Source organism: Salminus brasiliensis, chromosome 2 (genome assembly GCF_030463535.1).
Source record: "Salminus brasiliensis chromosome 2, fSalBra1.hap2, whole genome shotgun sequence".
Taxonomy (NCBI): Eukaryota; Metazoa; Chordata; class Actinopteri; order Characiformes; family Bryconidae; genus Salminus; species Salminus brasiliensis.
The window spans coordinates 28,381,297-28,408,554 of NC_132879.1; the positions used below are offsets into that span (position 1 = coordinate 28,381,297).

Sequence of the window (27,258 nt, forward strand, 5' to 3'; positions counted from 1 at the left end):
ATTATTAATAATTAATTTTTATACCAGTTTAAAGTTTCTTCCAATACTTACACGTCCTTATGGAACCATACGTGGTTCTTCTACAGCATCATGTAGAAGAAGAAGCTTTTCCACCAGATAAGAATCATCTAACCAGGCCAGAAAGCTTTCAGAAAACATCTGGAACAGAGCTAGGTCATCTAGAGCAATACCAGGTGTACCTTCTCATACTGTGTTGGGTCATAAGGGACGTGAGGAACAGTGTTTGGTCATTTAGGAAGGTGTGCTAGTGTGATCTTGAACTGTGCGGCGTCATATGGGATAACACTGCTTATGCTCATGGCACTGAAACTAATACTGGCTAATACTGAGCACAGAACAGTATATACAGGCTTAATTTATGTTCAGGTGAATGAATGAATGTTAATTCCAAGATGACATTGAAAAATCACACTAGCAGACATGCACTACCAATTTCTTACCACTAGATGGCAGGATTGCTATGTATTAATGTGAGCTCGGTGTCCGGAGAGCTTTTCAGTTTGTAGATGCTGCACTAGGAGCTTTACTGTCCTTATTAAACTAGAATAAGATTTACTTCTGTGAATCTGCTTTACTAACGTTGTTGTGAAAAATTGCAAAATGCACTAAAAGCAAATTCTGATAATTATATTAAAATAATTGCAACAAGCAATAACCACTTGAATAGACAGGGCATACAGGGTTGTCAATGAAAAGGAGTGATCAGATCAGAGGCTGCCACACTTGCTTTATTTCATGTCTTTTGTCAAGCTGTTATTTGGCAGATTCAGTGATAGATTCCTCAGTGATAGAAACGGTGACAAATCAAACAGACGGCTCTGTTATCAAGTTCTGATCTGCACAGGTCCATGTTTATTCCCCAGCTTTCTCCGTACAGACTCACGTCGGCACAGCTGCGGCTTTCTTTGCGTCTCTGTTCTGCAAGTGTGACAGAATTCTCCTTCAAGTGAACTCCGAAAAATGTAGCACACTGATTTCCCAGTCCATGACAAATTGGATTCAAACAGTGTCAGTCAGTGTTTTCTAGCCCCAGTCCTACAGCTGACCTGCAGTTTTGAGTTTTTCTGCTGATCCAGCTCATGCAGGACTTCACCATTAGCTGAAGTCTCCTGTATGTACTGTTTCAGTACTGAATGTTGCTGCTTTGTCTTACATGTGTAGGCTGAATTATAGTGACATCAATATGATAAAACACTGGGACAAATATAACTTAGGTTTCAGTGTCGAATACCCTTTTTCTCTCCATCTTGGAGCCTGAAAATGCTGTCGTATAAATCTCAGGTCACCAGGAGACCACCAGTTTTGGCGCTACCCATGCAACTGTGTAAAAAGACGCTATAACAAACACTCTTGAGTAAAATTAGATTAAAGAGGAAGAAGAGAGAGAGAGAGGAAAAAAACATCTTCATGCAAATATCCTGCTCTTCACAGGTTTCCGTTATATAAAAGAAAAACACGGAGATGGCAAACGCCTGTCACACTCGCACAGTCACATTTCGACATTCTACAACATTCAGGCTGTGGTTCTGATTCCAGTAGCGAAGCCTCTCCTGCTGGGGCCTCGGGACAGCAGTGCTGTGGAGTCATTCACCCCCGTGTCCTCGTCGCCCCTGACCGGACCACTGGAGGCTAGGACTGCAGTCAGTAGGGGGAGCTGTTGTGGTGTTTTTTTGCTGTTGTAGTAGTAGTAGCAGTAGTAGTAGTAGTTGTAGTAGTAGAAGTAGTTGTAGTGGTAGAAGCAGGCTCTAGCCTGAGCTGGACTCTGCTATCAGTCTTTGACCAGTCTGTAGATGTGGTGCTGGGCGCCATGCTCGCTGGTGGATACCTCAAATACGTAAGCCACGCAGAGCAAAGTCTCCAGAGTGTCCCTGTTTGAAACAACCTGAGACAGACAGAGGCGGAGAAGGAAAGAGAAGAGAAGAGAGAAATGAACAGAGATGAACACCAGCACAGGTGTGTGGAGTAGCCTAAACCCACACTCGGGTACAAGTACTGTTTTTTCATAAACACAGTGACTCTACAAGCAGGGAATCATCTCTGAAGACCTGGTCATCAAAGGCAATTATGCGTTTGGTATTCAAACTCTGCAAGTATTGTGGTGGCTCAGGAATGTAAATTTTGGTCAGAAAGACATGAAAATCTTTCTGCGTGGGATTAGGAAATGACTAAAAAGGGGGGGTGGGGTGGTGCCTGACCTTGCTGAGCACAGATACAAGCAGTAGTGCAACCAGGTTTTAGTCAGATCATAAAAATGGAAAGACCTCTTAACCTTAAATGGAAGTCGACCTAAAAATATTTCATTCCAGATGGATTCATTTTGGAGCATTTCTATTGGTTAATTCAAAATAATGTACAGGCCAGTGTCAAAAAAGTGAAAAACAGCAAAAAAATGGGCATACAAGGTTTTTGTCCGACAGCGATTCAATGATCTTGGCTGAAAAAGAAATTGTGAAACTGCAGTGCTTCAGATGAAATATATGGAACGTCCTTTACAAGCTTCAGATGTGGAGTATCCAACTTCATGTGTGTAGCATCCAAAACTGACAAAATTGGTTCATAATTCAAATGTGTTGAATGTACTTGTTTTGGCAAGAACTGTGTCGATGTGGCAAGTTTTATCCATTTGCAACGACCTGACACATCTGAACCATGTAAAAATTACAGCAGCACATTCCCTTGCAGCACCTTTCTGCATAGGAACTGAAGGATCTATCAATAAAAGCCTCTTGACTCGACTCAAATATTAGAAAAAAAATTCAAATATGACTTAAGTAGCTTGAATGTGAATGTCACTACCTATATCTGCTCCATACTGCGAAAACTGCTTACAACACGTCGTATGAACAAGTCTTGGAGCTGCGATGTGAGAAAGCTTTTGTGCATGCATGTGTGTGCGCGTCTGTTTCCGTGTCACTCAAAGTCAATCTGGGCTAAATCACACCACTGAGAACACATTCAAGCTCATGAGTGAGTCTCCTATGCCACTCACTGCTGGCTCAGTGGATCATTGTCTCAAAGTTGCAGAGAGTAGGCAGTGGTCGGCACAGTGGACACCAGTGTTCGAGAACTGTTGTTAGGAACACACTGTTGCTGAGGCGATAGCCTCATTTCCATCCGACTCAATACTCTCCCTTCTGTACGGCTGACTCAGGAAGTTAAATGCCACACTTAAGGGGTTAGTTATTGATGAGGCAGGAGAATTCCCCATAGGGCTGCAAGATTTGCCTCTTAGCCCCAGCACATCAGCCTCAAATAACAGAACATACCTAGCGCAGTAGAAGCTAGAGCTTGTATACTGTACAAATATAGCCCAAACAGCTCAAAGAGTGTTTTCATACGTGACCTAGAACTGCACCAGTCTACACTTAGACTGTAATAGAAATAGAAATAATAGGGATGTCCTGATCCATTTTTTGCCTCCTGATACAATCTTTGTGTTTCTTTAAATAATATAGACACACAATTTAGATAAGAAGATAACATTTTGGACTGATCAGCTCCCTGTTCATTTGTAAAACTGCAGACTACAGAAATCACTTCATGTGAGTGTGTGTGTGTGTGTGTGTAGTGGTACATGCATGTTTTTTGTCGTCTACTGATGTGAATAACAGTTTTAAACTATAATACTGTGATTTGGTTTTATATAATGTGTGTGCATTAGTCTGTCCCCTCAGTTTTAAAGGCGCTGTTCACACCATCAGAGGCATGGGGTATTCCCACCAGTACATTTCTAACCAGCCATAAGTCAACAGTAAAGACATGGTGGAAGTGTATTTCCTTATATAGTTTTTGGCAAAATGGGAAGAAAAATGACAGAAACAGACAAATATCTAGAGGAAAAGCTGCTCAAACACAGTTAAATCCCTAGAAAAACAAATAGTATGATAGGTTTTCATGTTCCATTGTAAAATAGATCCACACTTCAGACTATAAACTGTTGTTAGCTTCGGAGAGCGCTCCTCACTGCAGCTTGCTGGGAATAATGTCCGTTAATGGTGCCTAGACAACACTCTACTAGAATAGCAATGAATAAAGCTTAAAATAGCCAATACATAATAAAGCATTCAAATACACCTTCCCGGATCCCAAGCAACAAGAAATAAGCAAAAAGCTTCCCCCAGACTCCACTGAAAACTACACTGACAAAATGGCACTTTGAATGTTTATGTTTATGTTTAAATTCACATCTACATGAATTGGGACATGTGCTATTTATTAGAGGGGCAAATTATGATGAATAAGGGACACTGAAGAGAATGCTGACTGTGTTTTTATGTCTGCCATGTGCACACAGACCCACACGTATACACTGTTTACCTGCAGTATAGTGAAGTTCTCCAATACGCTGTTCATCATATATTTCTCTGGGAGGTGTTTGAGTTTATGGATAAAGTTGATCATATATTCACACAGGGGTGACCTGTGAATCCTAAATACATATCGCCCGTTCTCAAACCGTGCGTACTCCGTCTGCCGAGAGAGGAAAAGACACAGATATATCATCTTGGTAAACAGAATCTGAAATCACATTGGGTATACATGTTCATATATATGAGCCAATAGCAGGTAATGTAATTCCTGTGTGATTCATAAGTGTTTAAACACGGTGAAAAAATAGGCTCTCCAATCCATGAACCTCAACAGTGCTCTTATGATGTGACATGAAATTTGATAAAAGATTTCATTACTGTAATGTCTGGCTGTGGATCGGTGCATCTCTATTTAATCTCAGTGCACCGGAGCCACTGGCAATATTGTGCTGCATCTTTCTTTCTTTCTCTGCTTCCCCTGTCGGCTCTTACCTCCACTTTCTCCACCACCTGCTTGCCGAAGGAGCAGACTTTAGTGGAGGAGGTGATGATCATGTTATCGGAGCTTTCATACTGGCTGGAGACGCCATAGAAAAGGCTACTGTCATCCTGGAGGTTCACGCTCAGGTCCGCCTGCATCAACACAGAGAGGGTTCATTATTGCAGAGATCTGTTCCTCGCCATTCCATACACAACAGGTGCATGTGCACATTCAACCAAAGGTGACCAAAATGGTTGTAGTCAAACACATTTGTCTCCAGGTTTGAGCAATAATGGTTTTGGGGCGATTAATTACTCCAAAATCAGACCAGAAAAGAGAACAACAACAGTTGCTGTCTGTAGGCAGTATCATCAAATAGCCCTAATCTTCTGCACATAGATTTTCTACACTGTCAGCCAGCAGAATGTCCTGGCTTTATTACTTTATTGACACTTAACAGATGCTTTTATCCAAAGAGACTTAAAAAGTATTACTTGGAATTACAAGGCTTTACAGTTCACTCCAGTCCAGCAGTCCAGCAGTCCAGTGCCTATGGAACAACCTGGTTATAAGTGCCTAACCCAAGGACACCACAGCACTGTCTACATGGAGAGGCCAGCTTCTTCTTTTATTGCTTAAGTCCCACTCACAAACAGCAGCCTCTCTCTTACCTGCATGGAGCTCTTAATCTTGACTCCATTATGTCTCTACAGCGATGCTATTTCTTTACCACTATGTAAGACGCCTAGGCTAAACAGTGTCTGGCCTAGACCCCTTGTAAAGCCCAGCCACCTGCTTTGGCCCACTCAGTGTTGATTTAGCTTAAGATACCAAACCAGCCTGCCAACACCTGCCTGGTAGACCTCAGATGGCTCTGGCTCAGTTAACCCTTTTAAAGAAACCTGGTAAATTCCTTTACTCATTATGACACGATTCCATGCATTCAGCTATAGCATTTACAGCAGTAACATTCAATTACCATTCTGCATCAAAAGGTTCAAGAATGTCTGGCTGAATGTTATTTTCTTAGATGCTAAAATGTGTCCAATACTAACTAATGGAAAATTCTAATTACAAAAACAAATGTGCCACAAATGAAAAGTTTAACATCTCTACTAACAAATATCTCTACAAATGTTTTTATCTTTTCAAATAGCTGCAAGTGAGACATTAAAATTACTACCTACACAAGTACAATGCCACATAGCATATGTGTATACTGTTGTGGGGAAGCTGTTCTTTTCCAGGTGGGGTTGGGGGTAGGGGGCAAAACGAACAACTGTAAAAAGACAGTCAATGGTCAAAACCCTGAGAAAATAAGTTATTAGTTTAATGAGTTTAAATTATTAGTTTAAAGTCAATATTTACAATACAAATTTAATACTCTTATTTGGACAAAAGAGAAAATGTAATTATTTCATAATATGTTAAAATAGGAGAAAATAAGTCACTAATAAGTCAAAATCAAGAAAAAATACATAATTATATAGGCAAATAAGTTCATATTCCATTCATTCTGAGTAATTTTAAAGTTAAGCATGTGCACACCCACTTTTAGTAGAGAGGAATGCCAAAAAGAGTTTTTTTTTTATCACGATGACCATATTTGAATGGATTTTTTTGCACAGTGTTAACACAGATCTAGGTAACATGGTAATCCAGTTACAGAGCGAGATGCACAGATGTTGGGCCATGCTTTCAGAGGCTGTTTTATCTAAACAGGGTGTGAATGGTAATGAGGACTGATGAATAAGATTTCATTCTACAGCTCTGGGTTAGCAAAGCCATGTTCTCATGTTAGCCCTTATCAAAACATGCACTCAAGGCAGGTTCACCTTTTCCCCTCTCACTCCCTGCCTTCTAATGCCCCATTATAACCCCCCTGCCACCTTTCTCCACCCCCCCACACCTCTTCCATCTCTATCCCTCGCTCTCCATTATTCCCTTATTTATCTTCATTTCTCAGTTGAACCCGCGCTCCCCCGCTTTCTGTCTTTCTGCGAGGGAATTCATCCAATTACAATCAACATCCCACAACGTTCCAAATCGCATTACGTCGCCCGGCTCCCTGTGTAACAATTTAGCACGGCCGTCTCAAATCCGATTCCACCGGCACTTCAAAAGCGTGAGGTGATCCGTTAGGACACACCCGCAGGGTGCAGTGCGAGACGGTGGCCATAGCCGGTGTGGAAATTTAATCTAGAATACCATAGCTTTGGAGTACAGCCAGGAGGCCTGTCAGCGTTGTTATGGCGACCTCTGCCTGAGGACGCCCAAGTCATGACCCATACTTATGAGTTTGTGGAAGTCTAAGGGAAGGCATAACTCGTGTCCTGGCACAATGTGTTCTCAGAGCATTTGGTCACTATTCCCAACAGGAATGATTTCATATCGAGGTGGCAAAAAGACACTATGAAAAGGGAAGTCTCACTAAAAAACACCTTATGGGCCTTTTCAACCTTTATTAAATCCATACAACCAGTTTCCCATTCATAGATAAAGCTTACGCCTAGGCTAAACAGGACTTGTAATGATCAAAACACTATTGGTAGTGCAATTTAGTTCAAGACAATTTTCAATATATGTCCAAGAGACCACCCCATAAAGTTAAGTAAAGCTAATCTATGGATGTGAAAGAGCCTTCAGTGCACTATGATTTTCACTTAATAATTTATTTCTGACCTCACTGAGTTGGGATAGGTCCACTTGTGACCTCACCCACAAAGGTCAACAGACAAGTGCTGAAACAATACTCAGCTTAACTATTTCTCACTTATCCCCCCTCTATCTTTCTATCTATCTATCTCTGCAGTCTGGAAGGCTCTATAAATAGGTGGGTGCGTGTGGTGTGGGATGGTGTAACTACGAGACGGACAGGTGGCCAAGCTCGGATTTCTGCACTGAAAGAGGAGATCCTGTCACTCTCCCCAGTCCAAGGCCCTGGAGATCTCCACCCTCCTTCTCTTTGTGCCCTCTGGACAAATCGCCAGTCCGTCGGCTCAGTCAGCGTAAGGCAAAGACTTTCACACTGACATGTAACCATTCCCAAATGAGCTCAGATCTACTCAGCACACACAACATATGGTCACATGTCTACGTCTCAGAGGTTCTGAGAGCACATGGCTATTGCTGGAGATCAAAAGTTCATTAAGTTCAGCTCAGGGCTTTCACTGACTCTGATACATTACTCTTTCCTTCCCACATTCAGCAAGTCTTGATAACCTGATAATCTGAACAATCTGAACCTAGACTCCGCTCCAGTCTAAGCATGTCAGTAACTTAGGCGCTTAGGGGTGAATCTTTGGCGCATTAATGGTTTCTGATGGATCTTACCCAGAACTTGACGAGGAAGAAAGCGTTTGCTGGCCCTTTCTCAAACAGCTCCTTCAGCCCTCCTTTCTTCTCAGGGAACTTGTCATAGATCTGCCGGATGTCCACCGCCTCCAAATAAGGGTCAGAGTATGTTGGGTTTGACTGACCGATGTGCACAAACAAGTGCTTGTTGAACTGTAAAAGACAGGGCAGAAGTGAGGGAGTGAGTGAAGAAACGAGTGGTGATCACATTCAAGAGCAGACTTCTGCAATGAACTTCGCTTTGACTGACTCACATTTTCTGGGTCCTGTGGCTGCTCTAGAAATGCAGAGAACTCCAACATACGCAGCTTGGAGCTGGCGATGCTCCGGCCCTGCCATGGGGGGGCACTAGGGGACATAGACAGACCTGATGCACTCTCGTAGCCTAAGAAAAGACAAGAAGCAAGCATGGCAAATTATTGCTGGGCCAGTAATGCTTAGCATTAAAGTGGGAAATTACGCATATGTAATACTGGAGGAGTGGTAGTGCCAGACAAACCTGTGATGGGAGGACCTGTGGCTTGCATGACATAGTTCTGTTGTGAAAATGGCTTGATGCTAAATGGACAAAAGAACAATACACCTTACAACATTTCCCACATGTTTGCATAACTTTTATTTGTGTTGTCTCCAACGACCAATCTGGAAATGCTTACGTACTCCTCTGTAGGTGCAGGCTGGCCTGGGAGTGCTCCGTGCCAAAACTATAAGAAAAAGAGGGTCAGCTGATCAGCACCATCTAAATTATGATGCAAAATTGTCAGGCTGAAGGTAAGACACATAAAAAACTGGTCTACAGAAGCTTTTCACTCCCTTTCAGATAATCACTCCCAAACTCGCTCAACTACGGGCTGATAAATCCATTTAAATTGTGACAAAGAGACAGTGAGAGAACTCACAGCACCAGCAGCTGGGTACGCAGGCCGCGAGAGCCCTTGCAGGGCCATCTTGTTTTGGAAGGCAGTAGCAGAGATGATCTGGGCCGATGACATAGTGGCCATGTTCTGGAGGGCCTTGTCCTTGGCTGCCTGGTCCTGTTGAGAAATGAGAAGACAGCAATGATATCACTAGAGGGCTAGATGTAGGACACCATAATGCATGAAACGAATGATGGTAATGTTAGCTGATGGTCTAATACTGCACTTGAAGTAGACTGAAAGCTGAGCCAAAGAACTTAAAACGTATCTTCACCTTAAAGCATGTCTTAATTAGAGCTACACTGAAATTGGGAAGCCTTAGATTTCAGTTTATGCCAAATCCCTCCAGTCAATTTCCAGCGAAAACAGTGGTTTGTAGCAATGCCTTTTTTAAGAGCGAAGTTGTGTCTCTAACTGAATGGGGCCGTCCTGATCCTGCTGTGGGGCTTTGGGAGGGGGAGATTAAACTTTATGGCCCTGGCAAAGTCCGGCTAGTGCTGACAAGCTGCCTGTTATTCATGGAGGTCAAAGCAAGAACTAGAACCTCCAGCATTATGAAACCCCAGCCCCAGCTTGGACAAACAACAAGCGGAAAAACACTGCCCCTCAACAGGCTACGGATCCTGACCCTATTCCAGCTGTCAGATCTAAGAAATCTGAGTTCAAAAATTCTTTATTATTCTGGATCTAAAATGCTCAGCCAATCAGGAGAGAAGAACCAATGCCAAGTTGAGTCTAGATTCGGTCAGCGCGTGAAGCCTGAGCTTTAAGGGGAGTTGTCCATGGCTTGATTAAGCAGCTGTAGAGTCCTTGAAGCATGACAGGCCAACGCATTCTTCTGCCTTGACCGGACCAACCCTGCAGGCATAACTGAAATATGGGCATGTGTGTGTGTCTGTCACTCTTCTCAGTTTCAGAAATGTATTTAAAAGGCCTGTCAGTGGCGCAGCCTTGTGACCAGCTCTGGGCTCTGACAGCTGGGCCACAATGGCTGAAAGCCAGTGGGAGTGTGAGGGAACTATACCGCGCGATGAAAGACATGAAAGTGTGAGAAGAAGGATAGAAACTGCAGAAGGCCGACCTAGACCTTCCTATACTTAGAGGTCACGGGGTTATCAAATGTCATGCCTCGGATGGATTACACACTAATCAAACTGATAAATGTGTTTATAATGTGCAGAAGGAGTGAAAATCTGGTAATGGGTGATCCATCAGGAGAGCCACTACCTTCAGTTTCACCTGTATCTCCCGAGCCTTCCTCCGCGCTAGCACCTGGATATGACTAGACACCTGGAAAACAGATAAAGCTTTTCAAGTCAGTTGCTCAAATGTGTGCGTACAGTATGGGCTGGTTTCCCAGACCCAAATTTTGCGTAAGCCTTTACTAAACCGGATCCTGGATGATGATGGAACCACCAGTGGCATTGCATTTCACTCACACAAGACTAGTCTTAATCCATGTCAGATAAACTGACCATGTATGTTTATGTATTCACTCTGTTCCAAAATAAATACTGCATTTAGGAGAAAGGTTGACAAGAGAAGTCGTACATCAGCTAGGACCATGTCCCCATATTTGAACTATTGTTCAAAGGTTTGGAATCCCTTTTATGTCTGTCACATAAACACTTCCTTTGTATGCTGCCTTTATTATGCTGCTCTCTTGTTTGAATTTGCTGCTATAAAAACTGACTTTCCCCGTGGGATAAATAAAGTGATCTATCTATCTATCTATCTATCTATGACGTAAGTTACAGTGGTATGCAAAAGTTTGGGAAGCCCTGGTCAAAATTTCTGTTATCCATGAATAGTAAGTAGAAGATGAACTGATCTCCAAAAAGCAAAAAACTAATAAACAGTAAAAGTTATTTTAGAGGTTAGAAAAAGAAAGGAGCACTTAACTGGGTTGTTGCTATTGCTTGTTTGCAAGAATGTGAGAATGACTTCTTCAGCAGGACCAAGAGCCTAAACACACCTCAAAATCCAAATTGGACAACTTAAAGAAGCGTAAGCTAAAGGTTTTGCTTTGTCCCTCACAGTCCCCAAACCTAAACGAAAATCTGTGGATAGACCTCAAAAGAGCAGTGCGGCAAGCCAGCCCAAGGAACTCTTGGAACTAGAAGACATTTGCAAAAAAAAGAATTAATAAAAATCTCCCAAACAAGAACTGAAAAAATCTTAACTACGACAAAAAGAGTTCACACGCTGTGATACAGTGTTACTTTATACTGACCATGCAGAGTGACCAAACTCTTTTTATTCTTTTACTTTCTTTGTTGTTTTGAAACTGTGAAAGATTAAAATAAAAAGTGCTTAAAATAGTAAAGTAATGTCTCATCTTTAACACCATTCCCTTTGAAGATTAGGTCAAAATTGCACATATTTAGCTCTGCACAATAACAGGATGTCCAAACGTTTGCATGACCTGCAGTCTATAGATTAGACTGCAAAATGACAAACAATAATCAACAATAATCACTACATATTTTAATAAATGTTTTAGTTTTTTGGAAACAAGAGGTTATTCCATGAAAATATACTGTATCTTGTCAGATTTATTTTCATACTGTACTTCATATTATAGACATTCTGGATCTTAAATTTTGTAATGTATTGTTTTGATATTATCAATGCATTTTATATTTCTCATTTATTATCATTTACAGCTGTGTTCATCATGTAAAATACATTTTAAGCAAAAAGTGGCCAAACCTTTAGTTTTTTTTACATTCTACAATGTTTTTACCAGTATCATATTTAAAAAAATAAATAAGTTAATAATTAAATAATAATAATAATAATAATAAATTATGTCTCTTCAATATATTCTTATTGCAGATGCATGTATTACTAAAAAACAGCTATCCCAAACTTTTCAGTGGTAACTCCCAACTTGGAAGGCTATTTTAAACCATGCCTGACACGTAATTATCAGTAAGGAACTTTATGGTCTGCCTTATGTCTGCTTGCATCATCTGAATATTAGACCCCACCACGGGCTTTTGTATGTAACTCGAGCAGGCCTGAATATTCAGTATGGCTAGTGTTAGTTTGTTCTTCCTCTGCCATTCATATGTCACATCTTAAACGTCTGTATTTACGGTCCACCCCGTTAACATGTCTATTTCTTTGCTTGTGCAGTTTCTAATATTCACACTGCTGTCAGCTACATTTTGTTGAGGAACAGGTGTTGGATTTCTCTTTCTCCAGACAGTGAAGACCACATTCCTGCTCTCCAATTCCAGCATTTCCACATCCATCCTTTTCTCTCCACTCCTGGTAAGTGGAGAATGGTTCAGAGAAAAGGCTTGAGCCTTCTGTATGTGGACGGTTCTAGATGAGAAGGTGCAACATGCGAATGCCACAGGGAGCGCTATTGGATTCCAACCCTCCCTGTCCAGCGCTGAACCCCTGATTGTGACAGTGCGGTCAGACTGGTTGCGGCCCTAACAAGCCAGGCTACGTGAGGTGCTGAAGAGGCACACCGCTATCTGATCCAGCAGCATCTGTCTGTTGCTCCTTGGGCGGTAAATCACACGGCCAGGCTCCGTTTCACCAGTGGCGGCCCATGCAGGCTAAATATTCACACTCTCACCACACAGTAATTAAGTTCCGAATTTTCTATTCAGTTTGTCCATTTCTGTACCGACCAAGATTACAGGTCATATCAAGCGTACTCTGGTATTTGTGGCGAACTGAACCAGACAACCTTCTCACCTGTTTCCTCGTCCGCGTTTTCCCCGTCCGCAGTTTGATATAGCGTGCAATTAACTCGTTCCGTCCTGGAAGAAAAGAAGCAGAAGGTAGATTTTTGGTTATTTTTTGGGATAAAATTTACCCCATTACAGCTCACGATACACCAGCTAAGCAAGAGATATGATACATTCCAATAGAGGGGTAATCCGAGCAGCATGTATCAGGCTCTGTAGACGAAGATGATGGTAAAAACAGATGGTTTGACAGAGGGATGACAGTAGCTGTTGAGGAAGTACATATCTGAAGTTTAAATGTTTATACAGCTAAAAACATCCCAACATTCCCGACTGTCTTTACTCTGTCCGTGCCTTTTTTAATATATGTGTGTGTATGTTTGTGTACAAGGCAGCAGTTCTGCTGCCTCCGACCCAACTTCGGCCCAAGTTACAGCGTAACTGCATCTGTTTACGTTAACATGAGCATACGTGATTAGAGCTTGGACATCTGTTTATGTGTGTGCGAGTGTGAGAGAAGGAAAGAGAGAAAGAGAGAGAGAGAGAGATTGTGTACGTGAAAGAGAGACATAGAGAAAGAGACTGACACATACAGCAGCGAGTTATGAAGCAGCCCAGGCTGAGGGAAACTGTATGGCAGCTGGTGTGTGTGTCAATGTTTATAGAATATGCCTTTACTCCTGCCATAAATCTCTGGGCTTGTTCCTTCAGCTGGGCTCCAGTTACCAGCTGGGAAGGCTTCCAGCGCTGGTCATGTGGCTATGGGCCCCCCCCGGCCGAAACCTCCTCACTAACCCACGGCACCTTTTAAACCTGTCACACACCCTTACACGCACTGTATGTCTGCTTTATAGGGAAAGTGTTGCTGTGAAATGACCTTGCTCTGGGGGGAGTGACCTCTGGAGCTCAGGCTTTTCACAGAAAATGGGACGGCTAATAATGCTCAATACACCTGCACTTCTCTTGATCAGGATTTAATACTGATCTCGTCTTAGATCAGCATTAATGTGGCAGTTTGGCCAGACAGATGACATGTCTGGTCTAGCTAGTGTTTGGTGTCTGTAGTTTTGCACAGGAGCTATAAGAGGCTAATAAAGCTATCAAGTAATAGCAGCTTATTACCACCAATTAGCACTGGGTAAAATACATGCCTGAATCATCACACTCAGACCATGTCTCCCACCGTGTCAAGATAATTAGTCCTAAATAGACTTGCTTATGCTGTTTCTGACATTGTATTCCACATGTTTCTCCATTTTTATTAGTGGTGTAACAGATGCAGTTGATCCGTGAATCCGTACGGATTTTCCCCACAGTTCTGTTTAACCGTAACAGTGTGGAATATAGATTTACTGCATCTGGTACTTTTAAAAGTGATAATTTCTAAAATCTTAACGCAACATTGCAGTGAAAAGACACCGACAAAGCAGCTGTGCATCACATGAACGGAGCATGAGGACAAACCCGTTATTGTATGTAAACATGTACCACAAGTAAGCCATATGACTACAGATGGAAGGACTGATCAGTTGTGTATCAATATAGGTCGAAATCTAGCCCAAAAGAGTAATATGACAGGATTTTATATAAATATGAAAATATGGTTACACAGTGTTACGTCGTTTTTGCGAGTGTAGTCCCGCCTGCTTCACCAAAATTACACAGTGCCGTTTCTGGCATGTCAAGCCCATAGTAGCAACAATACTGATGCTATTCTCCCTATTACAGATCAGCGGAGCACCACAATGATTTTGCAGCTATTATTTTAAAGTGAAAATGATACGTACTGTTGCTTTAAAGCAGACGCTCAATAATAAGTCTACATTTCCTGGAGATTCAATCTAATGGAGGCATGTCCACTCTAACTAGTGATTACAAGCTTCCATTGCTTCCATAACCACATTAGTCTCAAAGCTCCAGTGAAAAATCTAACCTAAAAAACCTAGCCTACCTTTAGTAATAAGCATGCCGTGAACCAGCACTGGACTAAGAGAGAGTTTTTTTTAGCTCGATAATTTTTCTGAGCTCAGTCTCTTTACAGGGAAACACTCTGTCTGGTGGTTACAGCACAGGGGTAAGGAAGAGGGGAAGGTGGCAGGGCAAGATGATCAGATCGGAGTTAAGAGGATCCCAGCAGGGCTTTGCCAGGCAATAAAAGTGACTGCATTGAGTTTTGGGATCCTAGGCACACCCTTTTTATGCCCCGAGCTCTTCTCTAAGAGGTCTCATGTTCGCACAGATGATGTTTGCACACATGTAAGTTTTCCGTGAAGCAGCCTTTGATCTTCGACAGTGACGACAACGTGGCAGTTTAAAAGAAGACTGCAGATCTTCCATGCCATTCAAAGGCTTGAAGCTCGTCTGAGCTGTGGATCACAGAAAGTAATAAAGTAAATAAAGTCAGACACAAGTCAAGCTCTTCTGCTCACACTTCAACTAGCTGCTTCTCAGGAGGCAAATTAACATTTCATTCACTCGCAGTTTAGCCTCCCAGCTTGTTGCAGAGTTTATCACCTGTGTGCACGGGTGCTTATCACCTGTGACACTTGCTCCGCTCTACTGTTATCTGAAGTGTATGAACAATAATACCTTAATCCTTCTGGATGTAGTTATGTGATGACTGTGGATTTCTAGGAAAAGCAAATCTTTCACTAAATAGCTTTCACTGTCACACTTCAAAAACACTGTAGATTTTCGAAACCAACACAAATCCATTTTAATGCCAATATGAAAAGCCGTCACTCACTCTCTTCACGTATTGCCAGCTGCCAGATTACCTTTCTTAACAATTTGATAAGAATACATGTCAAGTACAGTCTGTAAGTGACTGAACAGAAATACAGTTTTTGCTGCTCTGCTCTGGCTCTCCAACATGTTGCATTTGAAAGGAAATGAAGAATGTGAAGTGCAGATTCTCTGAAAATAAATAAAGACAAATGTTCATATGCACGTCTCTATGTGCACCCTGTCTGAAAGAGCACATATCCTATATTTTCACTCCTGATGTCCACCTTTGACATTTCTGACACCCCTGTTCAAATGTGAACAGACAATCTAAGTATGGACACATATTTACCATATTCAATTTTGTATCTGTGCAATACGTTAAATTAAATAAATAGATTTAAGTTTATATAGATAAGTTTATTCCTTCTCCTGTAAAATTGCCATTTTGGAGATACAAAGTGTTTAGCATGAGAGCAACGATTTGTATACAGTGTCTGTCCTGACTGACTGCCCTGTAAGTGCCCTTCAAATGTTGGAGTTGTTTTGCACCCAGCTGTTACCTCAGGGATCAGTAAAATGTGGGTAAATGTCCACCTATTATGGTTTGCTTTAGTGGCATTAATAATTCTTTAGTCTCATTGTGCAAATGCATAAAACAACAGTAAAACACTCCAGACGCAAACATCCCATCCAGAATCAACTATGGAACATTTATTTAGCTCTCGTGTGCATGAATAATGACGTAATGATGCAGCTGGTCAATAATTAACTGCGAAGCCAACTGTCCCATTACTAATGGCCTCTTGAAACATTGTAAGGCTATTGTAACATTTCTCATTACTGTTGTATTAACATTATTATTATGTAATTTGTGTATAAACAACAAATAGAAACATCTAGTTAGGAAGTGTACACTTGCCAGAGTGTCAGTTTAGGTAGTGAACTCTAACTTTAATTATGCCACATTTCCATTCAATCAACCAGATTAGAGTAAACATCTCTGTCAAAACAAAAATCTTCTATTTCCATTTTTGCCAACAGAAATGCTACAAATGACTAAAATCGTTTTACACTGACTTCAGTTAATAGTTAGGAAGGTTTTCTTTTCCCGTTTTAATGTAATTTGTATTTTCTTTAGTAAAATAAACCCCTTAATATAACTGAAAAGGCTTATACCTACCACTAAAAAATTTTATCCCCATCACTGTTGTTTGAGCCCACCAGATAAATTTTTTTGACCAGAGCAAAATTGTATTGTATTCAGTACAACAAACATATTTATATCTGTAATATATATATATATATATATATATATATATATATATATATATATATATATATATATATATATATATATATATATATGTTTTTAATTATCCATATGTAGAGCTTTAATGTCAGAGCTGGTAGAAATCCTCACATTAAACAGCTTACAAGCAGAGTTACAGCACACACGGAGCCTGGAAAGCTCCTTCATACACAAGGAACACCTGGAAGACAACAGCAGAGGGGAAAGCAAAGCAAAACAAACACTGCAAGTTTAGAAAACCTTAATAAAGACTACAGCTTATGAATGAACAGTGTACAATCTGCCCTCCGAGAATCACTACATCAATAACTAATGAGAATGATTAACAGTGAAAGAGAAAGAAAGAGAGAGAGAAAGAGAGAGAGAGAGAGAGAGAGAGAGAGAGAGAGAGAGAGAAAGGGCAAATGTCAGGGCTAGTGTGACTCACAGCTGTGTGTGCATGCTTGTGTAAGTGTGTGTGTGCTGTCCACTGGGGCACAGCCAGGAAGCAGTCATTCATAGGCAGAGTCTGGAACGCAGTCTTGGGAGGGTGGACAGCCATGGCTACCTGAAACCTGCACACACACACACATACATACCCCACCCTCTAGCCCTCTCCGCTGAGGCCAAAGAAAGGTCGTAATGGACAGTCGGTGTCATGCAAAGGTACAGCAGCCTCATAGCACCCCGTACCTCATAAATCCGTTTGACCTCTCCAGTGCTCTCTCTCTCTCTCTCTCTTTTTCTGTCTGTATAGCTCTCTCTCTCTCAGTGTGGCCTACCCCCTCTCCTCCCCTGCACATTCCTCTCATTCCTAAGCTCTGACTTCTCCTCACACTGAGTCCTGCATCTGCTCAGCACGGAAGGACGGGTAGGGGACACACACACACAGACACTCTCTCTCTCTAGCACACACACACATACACACACAAATACACACTCCATAAACTGACCTAAGTGGTCTGTGGTCTGAGAGAAATCTTTCTAAATCATTGCAGCGTGGAGGGGCGTCAGCTTCCGTGCTTTTATTCTCTCGAACAAGCAGCAGAGCGGCTTATAAAGTAGTGCCAGTCCGAGAGTGTGTGTGTGTGTATGTGTGAGAGAGAGATAGATAGAGACAGAGATAGAGAGAGAGAGGGAAGGAAAGGGCAGGAAAAGGAGCTCCATCTGCTGCCCATACGTTCTCCTCAGGGTTGAACGGCGCATTAGGGTTTCAGGAATCTAGAGTCTGAGTGGGACTTCCTCTCTGACACAACACAACACTGCACACTGTCACACAGTGCCCCTGCCGCACGTGTCTGTGTGTGTGTGTGTGTGTGTGTGTGTATTCAGAACAACTCTATGCCTGCCCAGCTGTATTGTGTTTTTCCTCTGTTGTGTGTTTGAGACAGGGTTGTCATGATAACAGAACTGTGACTTTCACACTGAAACCATGTGTGGTATCCCAATGCTCAATACCAAGCCAAAACGTTAAAAACACTCATCATTAAACACCATGGACTGGTTTACCGGCAATGGATTAAGCCTAGTTTTGAACTATACTGCAGTGTCAGTGGTGACTCACCACAGGAAATTGTTTTAGTCTAGGTTTAGCTTTAATCCAGGTCCAGGAAACCGCCTCCAAATGTTTACTGGACTGAACACAGAAAAGTAATCAACACCTCTTTAACATGCCTAAAGCAATCAACACTTCTTTTTATGAAGGCACAACTCCTCTAGCTTGTTTATGCAGAACTAAAATCACAGAAAGTATTTAACTAGTATTAAACCGAGTACCACACCACAGTTTAGGACCATGTCCCTGTCACGCAAAAAAGCTTAATTCTCCTTTTTTGCTGTTTTTCAGATTTTGACATTAATCTAAATTTCCAGAAGGTTTTTCTCCTGTAAAGTTGCCATTTTGGAGACACAAGGTTTTTGTCGGACAGTGCTGATAAACAGTTAAATAGAGAGGACAGGCTGCACTGATAACAAAGGTATCGAAACACTCACACGTAGCATCAGAATCGCTTATTTATATTCACATTAACAAGGGCGAACTCTTTGTCAAGTTTTTAAAACATCTTTTGTTCCGGTTACCATATTTCTTTTGCATAAAAACATTCCAGGAAGAGTAGAGATAAACCTATAATTTGCTAGTTCTGACTTCAGCTTCAGCTTATGAAGATTTGGGAGAAGACTGTAAGAGAGAAGGAGAACTCGGAGGACTCGGTAGGCAGCCAGCCATTCCCCCTTCTGATAAGTGGAGCCAGAAATGATAGATGACAGGATTAAAAGGGAGAAGACGGGGTGGTGGAGGTTTGTGAAGATGTGAACAAGGTAGAGATGGAATGTATAGGATGTTAGACTGGGAGGAGGAGGAGACTATTTCACATGCTAATGTACATACACACATATATTGTCACCGGCATCTCTACAATAACTTTTACAGGAGAAGGAAAAGCTTTTAATGGAAGTCAATGTCAAAAAATTAATTATTTAAGAAGTCTCTATTACGAAGTTTTATTATTTTGTCTTTGTTATTTATTAAGATGATTTATTATGCAATTATGATCCCTATCTGTGGTTATAGTCACAAACACTGTATTTGGGTAAGACGTTCAACCATTCTAACTCATTCTACAAAATAACAATACACATTTTTAATCATCATTAGCTAACAAATAAGCTTTTTATCCACAATCAAGTATTCGTACAGTGATTTTTGCCTCTGTAGGCTACATCACCACAATGGATATAAAAGGAAGCAATTGAAATGTGAATTAAGAGCAAATGTTTAACTTTAATTCCTAATTAGTGAAACTGGAGGGACTGTGTAACGGATGGCTGAAATTATTAAACGGCTGAAGCAGGTGTTTGGTTACACCTTACTTACATCTTGGCCCTTGCACCTTAAATCCATTGAGGTGGTGCACAGAGGCAAAATGACAAAACAAAATGTGTCAATGTCCGAATACTTATGGACCTGACTGTATATGGCGTAATCAGTACGTGGTCTTTTTTGATTGCATCTTTGGGACTGTAACTGAGGCCGACCTCTGGTGATTATATGAGTTCTGTCACATTGGCTACACTTACACACTGTATCTCAAATATACCTTTAAACTACATCACCACACAGGATCGACTCTACATCTCACTCAGGTTCTCTCACTGTTACCACCTGACTAAGTGTGAGTGACAAGTCATTCTACTTTTAGTGTCTCCTGACAACATGCGAAAAAATGTGTGGTGTCCGGGTCAATGGAGCTAATGTGATGAAATTTTACTGTCATTGTGATAAGTATACACATAGTATACTTTTCTAACAGTATCATTGATATTGTTAGTATTTGTAGAAGACAAATGAAGAGTGCATTTCATCATAGCCTGGGGAATTAGTCCTGTTGAGTTGGATGAAGTGCAGTAAGTGCAGAAGTGAAGTCACTGTACTACTAGTTACACATTGTTTATGTGTATTCTTTACAGTCCAATAAAAAAGCTTTACCTTTGCGTCATTTCACTGAATATACTATAAGTTCCCTGTTCAAAAAAATTGTCACCATGCATGTTTAAGGTGGTAGTAACTTCAGGATCTTGCAGAAGTAGCTAAATTTGCAGGTTCATGGAAACGTACGGTCATACGGGTCTACCAGCAGTGGCAAAATCCCAGTCTACAAGAAATTCTCCTCAGAATTGTGACTGAAAGACAAAACTGATATGTCACATGACATTATTGACATTATGTATTGTGAAAATATCCTTTTTGCGCATCATGGTACAATATTTTTGATTATCTCCCACCACCAACACCAGTCCAAAATGCACAGCATAGGCTTTATATTTAAAAGCAAAGTCTCCCTGTTCAGTGTTTGCCTCAGTTCTTCCACATCTTTGTAGATTTTAAATATTAGGAAAGGTTTTTTTTCCCAATCTCCAAACCTTACACATCACAGAAAAACCCAGCCTGATCTGGAACCATGCAGACAGTCAACAAACCAGAGAGACCAGCAGACGGTCAGTGTGACGGCCAGTTAGACAAACAGATAAACAAACAAGAAGCCAGACACAGAGAGCGAGAGAGAGAGAGAGAGAGAGATGGGCATCTGAGCTGGGCTTTAAGACTCTGCTGTTCTTTCTTGAGGACACTCTGAAATCACATGTCCACCCAAAGGTCAGGAGGAAGGCTAAAGTTACTGCAGACGCCCATTTCAGGCACTGCCAACAAGCAGCCCCACAGTTCTGCTCTCCGCCACAATGGGTGTGACCCAGCTGCACCTCATCAGCATGTGTGTGTGTGTGTGTGTGTGTGAGACAGAGAGGAGGAAATCATCATTATTAATAGTTTATTTGCTGTACTTTGACAAAACTAACACTGTACCTAATATAGTCTTGAACTTGGGAAAGGGCGAGAGAGAAAGAAAGGGAAAAAGAACATAGAGGGGAGAAAGAGGGAGAGATACACTGTATAGACAAAAGTATTCGGACACCTGCTCATTAACTGTTTTCTAAACTCAAGGGTATTAAAAAAAGAGAATGCACTGTTTTTGTTGAAGTAACTCTCTCCTGTCCAGAGAAGGCTTTCTACTAGATTGTGGAAAATTGCTGTGAGGATTTGATTGTGACAAGCGCGTTAGTGAAGTCAGGATGTTGGATGATCACCACCCCACCTCTTCCCCAACTCCTTAACTCATCCCAAAAGTATTGGATGGAGCACCAACCATCATTTCATAGAAAACAGTTCCACTGCTCCACAGCTCAATGCTGGGGGGCTTTATACCCCTCTAGCCCACCCCTGGCATTAGGCATGGTGCCAATGGGTTCATATTTACCTGCTCCAGAGAGTCTTATTCTACTGGCAATACCTCTCTACAGCATCTGTGTCAGCAATGGGTGCAACTTTGATATTTGATTGCTTTCATTAGAAGGGGTGTCCACAAACATTTACAGTGTATATATAGCGAGAGAAGGGGGAGAATGAGAGAAAGAGAAAAAGAGAGATCTAGATAGAGACAGAGATGAAGAGAGAGAGAAAAATGAGTGAAAGAGGTAGATTGAGAAAAAGACATGGGAGAAGAGGCAAGAAAGAGGGAGAGAAGGGGGCGAGAGTGGGAGAAGGGGGAGAATAAAAGAGAGATAAAAAGAAAGATAGTAAGAGAGAGAGAGAGAGAGAGAGAGAGAGAGAGAGAGAGAGAGAGAGCTCATTAGACCTCATCCTCACCCACAAATGAATCTCTCACTGACCTGGTAAAGTTAGAGTCTAGGTGAGGGTTAGGCTGCTTTTTCCATCTCTCTCTCTCTTTCTCTCTCTCTCAGAAGAAAACTAATTACACCCAGAGCAAATAGGCAGCAGTGAAGGTAAATATCTGTGCTTTGGGGACTCACAGTGATGTCCTCCACATGTCAGTCAGTGTGAAAGCTGTACCGTCCTCTCTTTTGTACATGAAAAACACTTCATTATGTGGCGCAGTGAGGTGGGCTTTATCTTTTCAAACCTGTTTCGGAACACTTTCGCAGCCCCTTTCACCATGCGTCCGTTCCAGCACTCTGTTCCCCCAGCCCCCGTAACAAGTGTCTGACAGGTGAAGAGGTACATCATTTACTTATCTAGCTGCTGGATGATTGGGAGCCGTTAAGCCATGGTAAATGTGTTTGGTGGCAGCAGTCGGGTGTGTAATTTTACGGACCGGGCGCGCGCGAGAGAGAAAGAGAGAGAGAGCAGAGGGTGAAGGCATTACAGAGCAGCAGTCGTGGAAGCCAAGAAATGTTTTCATTGGCAAAGCCCGTCGAATTTTAGCCCACCGCACCAACAGCGAGACAATCTCCGTGACGCTGCCGCACTTAACGAGATAATAACTCAAACGGGAGATGAGTGTAATGGCCAGTGGGTATGTGAGGAATTGTGGGAAAAAATGCCACAAATGTTTGAGGGAAAGGACGAAGAAGTTTCTCTTCCTCTCCAAAAAGCGTCAGTCTGCGCTGCTGGACCGGCGGAGGAATGCGGTCAGATTTGCATGGATTCTTACAGTTGATATGCCTCGACTGCATCTGCCTCTCAAGCAGAGTCAACAGTGCACAGGGTGGGAAGAGTGGCCATGCTTTAATGACACAGTCTGTGTTGCACAATGCACGCAGTCATCGGTGCGATTACTGCAAATTCTTTTAACACAGCAAATAGTTGCGATGAAGGAAGTTGTGTTTGGAGTCCTCCTAACGGACCTGGCAGAAAGACAACGTTTAACATCCAAATATATCATGGTAATTAAACAGCTGGACTGGACTGTCCAATTATGAAAATGACACAAAAAAACTTATTTCTGTAAAGCAACAGTGCACTGACTTACTTTTAGGACTTACTTACTGACTTAATGATAGCAGCACTATTCCCTTATTACAAGTCAGTAAAGCAACACAATGATTTTGAAGCTGTATTTTTGCTCTCTGCCCTCTGGTAGATCTTCAGAGCCAGTATGGGGCACAAAATCTACACAGGTGTTGTATTAAATTCATGCATCAAATGGAAGTTGTAACCTTTCTGATGGGCTAGAATAACATAAGAGTGAATCCTAGTGGGTCACAAATGTTAGTAATAGATTTGCTATAGATTTCTACTCATGATTAGAAACCTATTATTATAATGATCATAAACTCAGTAAACCAGTAAAATAATGGCAATAGTTACCATTATATCTAAAACTCCATTCTGTTGTGTGAAACCTAAGCAGGTATGCCAGTATGAACTGTATCAGTACTGCCTTGAAGTGTCATCTCCTGGGCAGGAGCCAGCTTTAAGTGCTCCAGTCATTTTGCAAGAACAACACCATTAAGGCAGCTTTGTGAAGGCCTATGGCTCCAGTCACTAAGTGTGTCAAAATCACACTGCAACAATGTGACCACATGCTGAAGGCCACAGAAAAGCAGAGGACTGGCCACTTTCGTTCCCTTCAGCCTTCTCTTCTTGCTTCTGCAAGGTGTCTGATACTGTGGCAAGATGCATGGACCAGGGCGAATACTGGTAGTGTGTTCTGCAAGGTGCAAACTGAACACTGCAGAGGTTCAACAGTGGTGATTTTCATTAGCAGTGGACTGTGCTGCAGGCCACAGCTGACCGGGGCAAAAGGGCAACAGTGGGGTTATACAGTCTCCCTCTAATCTCAGTATTAAAGGAAGAGTTATTAAAACCAAGCTATCAACAAACATGGCTGCTCTGTTACTGTTTATCGCTATGCAAGGTACTTTTGGACATTTTTAGAGATAACTGTAGCATCTGCCCAATAAATCCCATCTTTCATTTTCATAATATTAAGAGCTGCGCAGAGTGGATCACATTACCCTATGCACAGCGCCAGAGTGGCGTAATTAGATTGGTAGGAATGTAGCATTACAAACCAAACAAGTGCTTTGTGGTGTTGGGTCTGAAACATGCCCCCCCTCAGAGAGCAAGTGCTGGATTATAACTGTTACAGTGAATAGTGAAGGGAGTAGAAGATGAACTGCTTTCCAAAAGGAATGAAGTTAAAAATGAAGCATTTCTTCATAACGTAAACAAGATGACTTTTTCATCTTACATTTTCAAAATAACAAGAAAATTGACCCAAAGCAAAAGTTTGGGAGTACTAAGTAACACCCCCTTTGGTAACGATCACAGCTTGTCAACACATCTGGGTCTTTAAATCAAACATCATAGAAAGCCCAAGAACTTTTGCAAGGATGTCACTAAAAGTGGCATTTTGCGTTGAATTTGGAGAAAGCACTTGTTTTATTAGTTTGATTGGTTTACTGCAAACAGCTGAGAATTTTTAAATCTTGCTAACAAATCCAATTTATCATGGGAGATGAATCATTTTAATTGCCACTGTATGAAGCTTTAACATTTGGTAAGTTTGAGAGCTCAATTTCTCATTCTTTCTGTGTTCTCACTTAAAAACTTGAACTAATAAAAAAATTAACTAATTCCATTTAAAATAGGCATGACATGGGCACAATGCTAATCGGTGGGCCATAAGCTTCAATGACTTGTTAGTTAAAAAAGCCTCAAAGCGGCAGAAGAAAAAAATGGCTTGTGTGAGTCAAGCGGTCTCTCTCTATCTCTTATTCTCCCTCTCTCCCTTTCCTTTCTCATATCGTAAACCTGGTAATGCCTGATTTGAGGGGGAGGAGAGAGCAGCTGTAGGTGATCTGAAAGTCACATACACACACACACAAACACACACATACACACAGAGTGACTGACTAACAGGCAGACAGTTCAGGGTTGCGAGCACTATGGCTATGGAGGTGGGAGGGGCCTATAGACAGAGAGCAGAGGACAGGTGCAGAACCCAACACTGGCTCTCTTCCCCCGATGTTTATCAGTACCTCTCTCTCCCTTCTGCCCCCCCCTCTATCATCACACACACTCAAAGGGTAAACGTCTATTCTGGTCTCCGGTTACAGCCATGTTGCCTTGAACCCCAAGCTCAGGGCAAGCACATGCCATTCCAGAATCTCCATGATGTTCCCTACCCTGCTGCCCACTCCCCCCCTTCCCCCTCAAACGGATGAAGGGGGCAATGGAACTACACCAAACTGCCCCCCAATGCCCCACCACCCTTCCTCACACCCTACCTCAGTGTATGCCACCCGCCATAACTCCAGCAGTGTTACTCCAGGGTTTATGAACTCCCTTTGTACAAGTTTTCACAGCAGCTCTGAGGCCGCGACTAATGGCCAGTCCAGTGCATGATGACAGATCGTGTTTGACGAAGGACCCAGCACATGTCCCCACACATCCTCTATTCACCCCTCAAACTTCTGCCCGTCCCTCCATCCGGGCATCCACCCAGTCATCAACCCTTATCAAACCACAGCCGTCCATCAGCTTCTCATCTGTTATCGTCTCGTCAATCGACAGCTCCTGCACAGGCCCAGAGACATTTATAGCAAGAAAGACACACATGCTGCCTCTGCTATCTATAGTTTATATGAAGAAATGCATAAACACATTGTCTTGTGGCTGTTTGGCATGCTAGCCTCAGATGCTGAAAAAAATCATTATGATTCATGTGTCTGTGTGACAGTTTTATAGAAGACATTGAAATGAAAAGTGTATTTTGGACACACAGTGGAAAAGGAAAGCCTTTTGACCAAGACAAGAACAATTTACTGATGATGGGCAAGAAGTCATATGAGAGACAAAAAATAATGCATCTGTGGCTCCAAAAGGCTGTATTCCAGCACACTGGGTGATTTTTAAAGGTGTAAAATAGCATCAGCGCATTAAAATAGCACCAATCTCAAATTCCTGAGGACCTCAGAAACACAGTCCTCAAAGTTAATCAGTCTAGAAGAGGTTACAAAACCATTTGTAGGCCTTCACCAATCCATTGTATACAAATGGAGGAAATTCAGAACCACTGATAATCTGGCAAGGGGTGATGATGAATATCAGACCTATGGACCTCTTTTGCACTGAGTAATGTCCATGGTCATAAGTCCACTATCAGGCAAACACTGAACAAGAATAGTGTGCAAGAACCAGAGAAACTTACACGAGAATATACTAAACTTCTCACAGACCAGAGTGAGACCCTGAAGCTGTGCAACACACATGCTACCTGCGGCACCTTCAAAATAAGAACCTCATCCCACCTGTTAAGCATGGGGGTGGCAGTACCTCATTTTGGGGTCTCTTTGCTGCCTTGATGCACTAATGTATTCTGGACTGTACCAACAAATTCTAAAGGAGAACGCAGGGTATCTGTCCATGAAGCTTGACTGATTGTCAGTGTGTCAGCGTCTATTTCATTTCATCTTTGATTGGATTTGATCAAGTTTTAGTCTAAATCTATATCTAGTTTTAGAATATGTGATGACATTGTGATTTCATTTCAGTATTCAGTATGTTTTTAACACTTCTTAATCACATCAAATTAAATCAATCAAACTGAATCAAATTAAAATCACTCAAAGTCACATTTGTCCGATTTGCATTAAATTATGCATTATATCTCACCTTAACCCCTTAAACAAGCCTCTACTGCCAAAGAATAGCTCCACCAGTTACAGAATAACACGCCTTAGTGTGTAATAAGCCTTGCTGCTTTAAGGGTTAAAGACTGTAAGCAAATTGTAAAGTCCAACAATTACCCCCTAGTGATTCACCCGCTAAATGCTTCCAGAATGTGTGGATGTTTGAGCAAAGAAGACAATGTGCCGGATTGCAGCCCTCCATGACTGCACTAGGTCACCCCTGACATCAACAGGATCAACAGGCCTACGCACCACATTGTGATCGAATGTGTCTTTATTAAGTCCCCCCCTCAAACACACACCCTTTCAAAAACGAAGAGCAACAGAGCAGGGGAGAGAAAAAGACAGAGCGTGGCAGAGAGAAAAGGCAGGGCTGGGGAGGCGTACCGTACATCTTGCCCTCGTCTGAGAGGATGATTTTGCGCCGGCCGCAGGGAGGGTAGATGGCCAAAGCTTCCTG

At 41.9% G+C, this 27,258-nt stretch overlaps 1 protein-coding gene across 2 annotated transcripts; it reads right to left on the reverse strand.

Moving 5' to 3' along the window:
- Positions 1-740: 740 nt before the first annotated feature.
- Positions 741-27,258, reverse strand: LOC140549982 (transcriptional enhancer factor TEF-3-like). 2 transcript variants are annotated; one of them, XM_072673775.1, is made up of 11 exons: positions 27,186-27,258; positions 12,801-12,865; positions 10,323-10,373; positions 9,066-9,200; positions 8,827-8,870; positions 8,666-8,724; positions 8,421-8,551; positions 8,146-8,319; positions 4,824-4,964; positions 4,339-4,491; positions 741-1,903 (listed from the first exon to the last, which is right to left on the reverse strand). In XM_072673775.1, the coding sequence occupies exons 1-11, from the start codon at positions 27,190-27,192 to the stop codon at positions 1,790-1,792; spliced, it is 1,074 nt and encodes a 357-aa protein (XP_072529876.1). In that variant the 5' UTR covers positions 27,193-27,258; the 3' UTR covers positions 741-1,789. The 2 variants fall into 2 exon arrangements, with proteins under 2 accessions (XP_072529876.1, XP_072529875.1); XM_072673774.1 differs by having other exon boundaries at positions 10,311-10,373.

What these genes read in the sequence shown, in the direction of transcription:
- LOC140549982 (XM_072673774.1), bottom strand. An exon ending in CAGCCTGCACCTACAGAGGA is followed by an intron (nt 8,725 to 8,826) that starts GTACGTAAGCAT and finishes TTGTCCATTTAG; the next exon opens with CATCAAGCCATTTTCACAAC. An exon ending in TCTTCCTCGTCAAGTTCTGG is followed by an intron (nt 4,965 to 8,145) that starts GTAAGATCCATC and finishes GTGTTGATGCAG; the next exon opens with GCGGACCTGAGCGTGAACCT.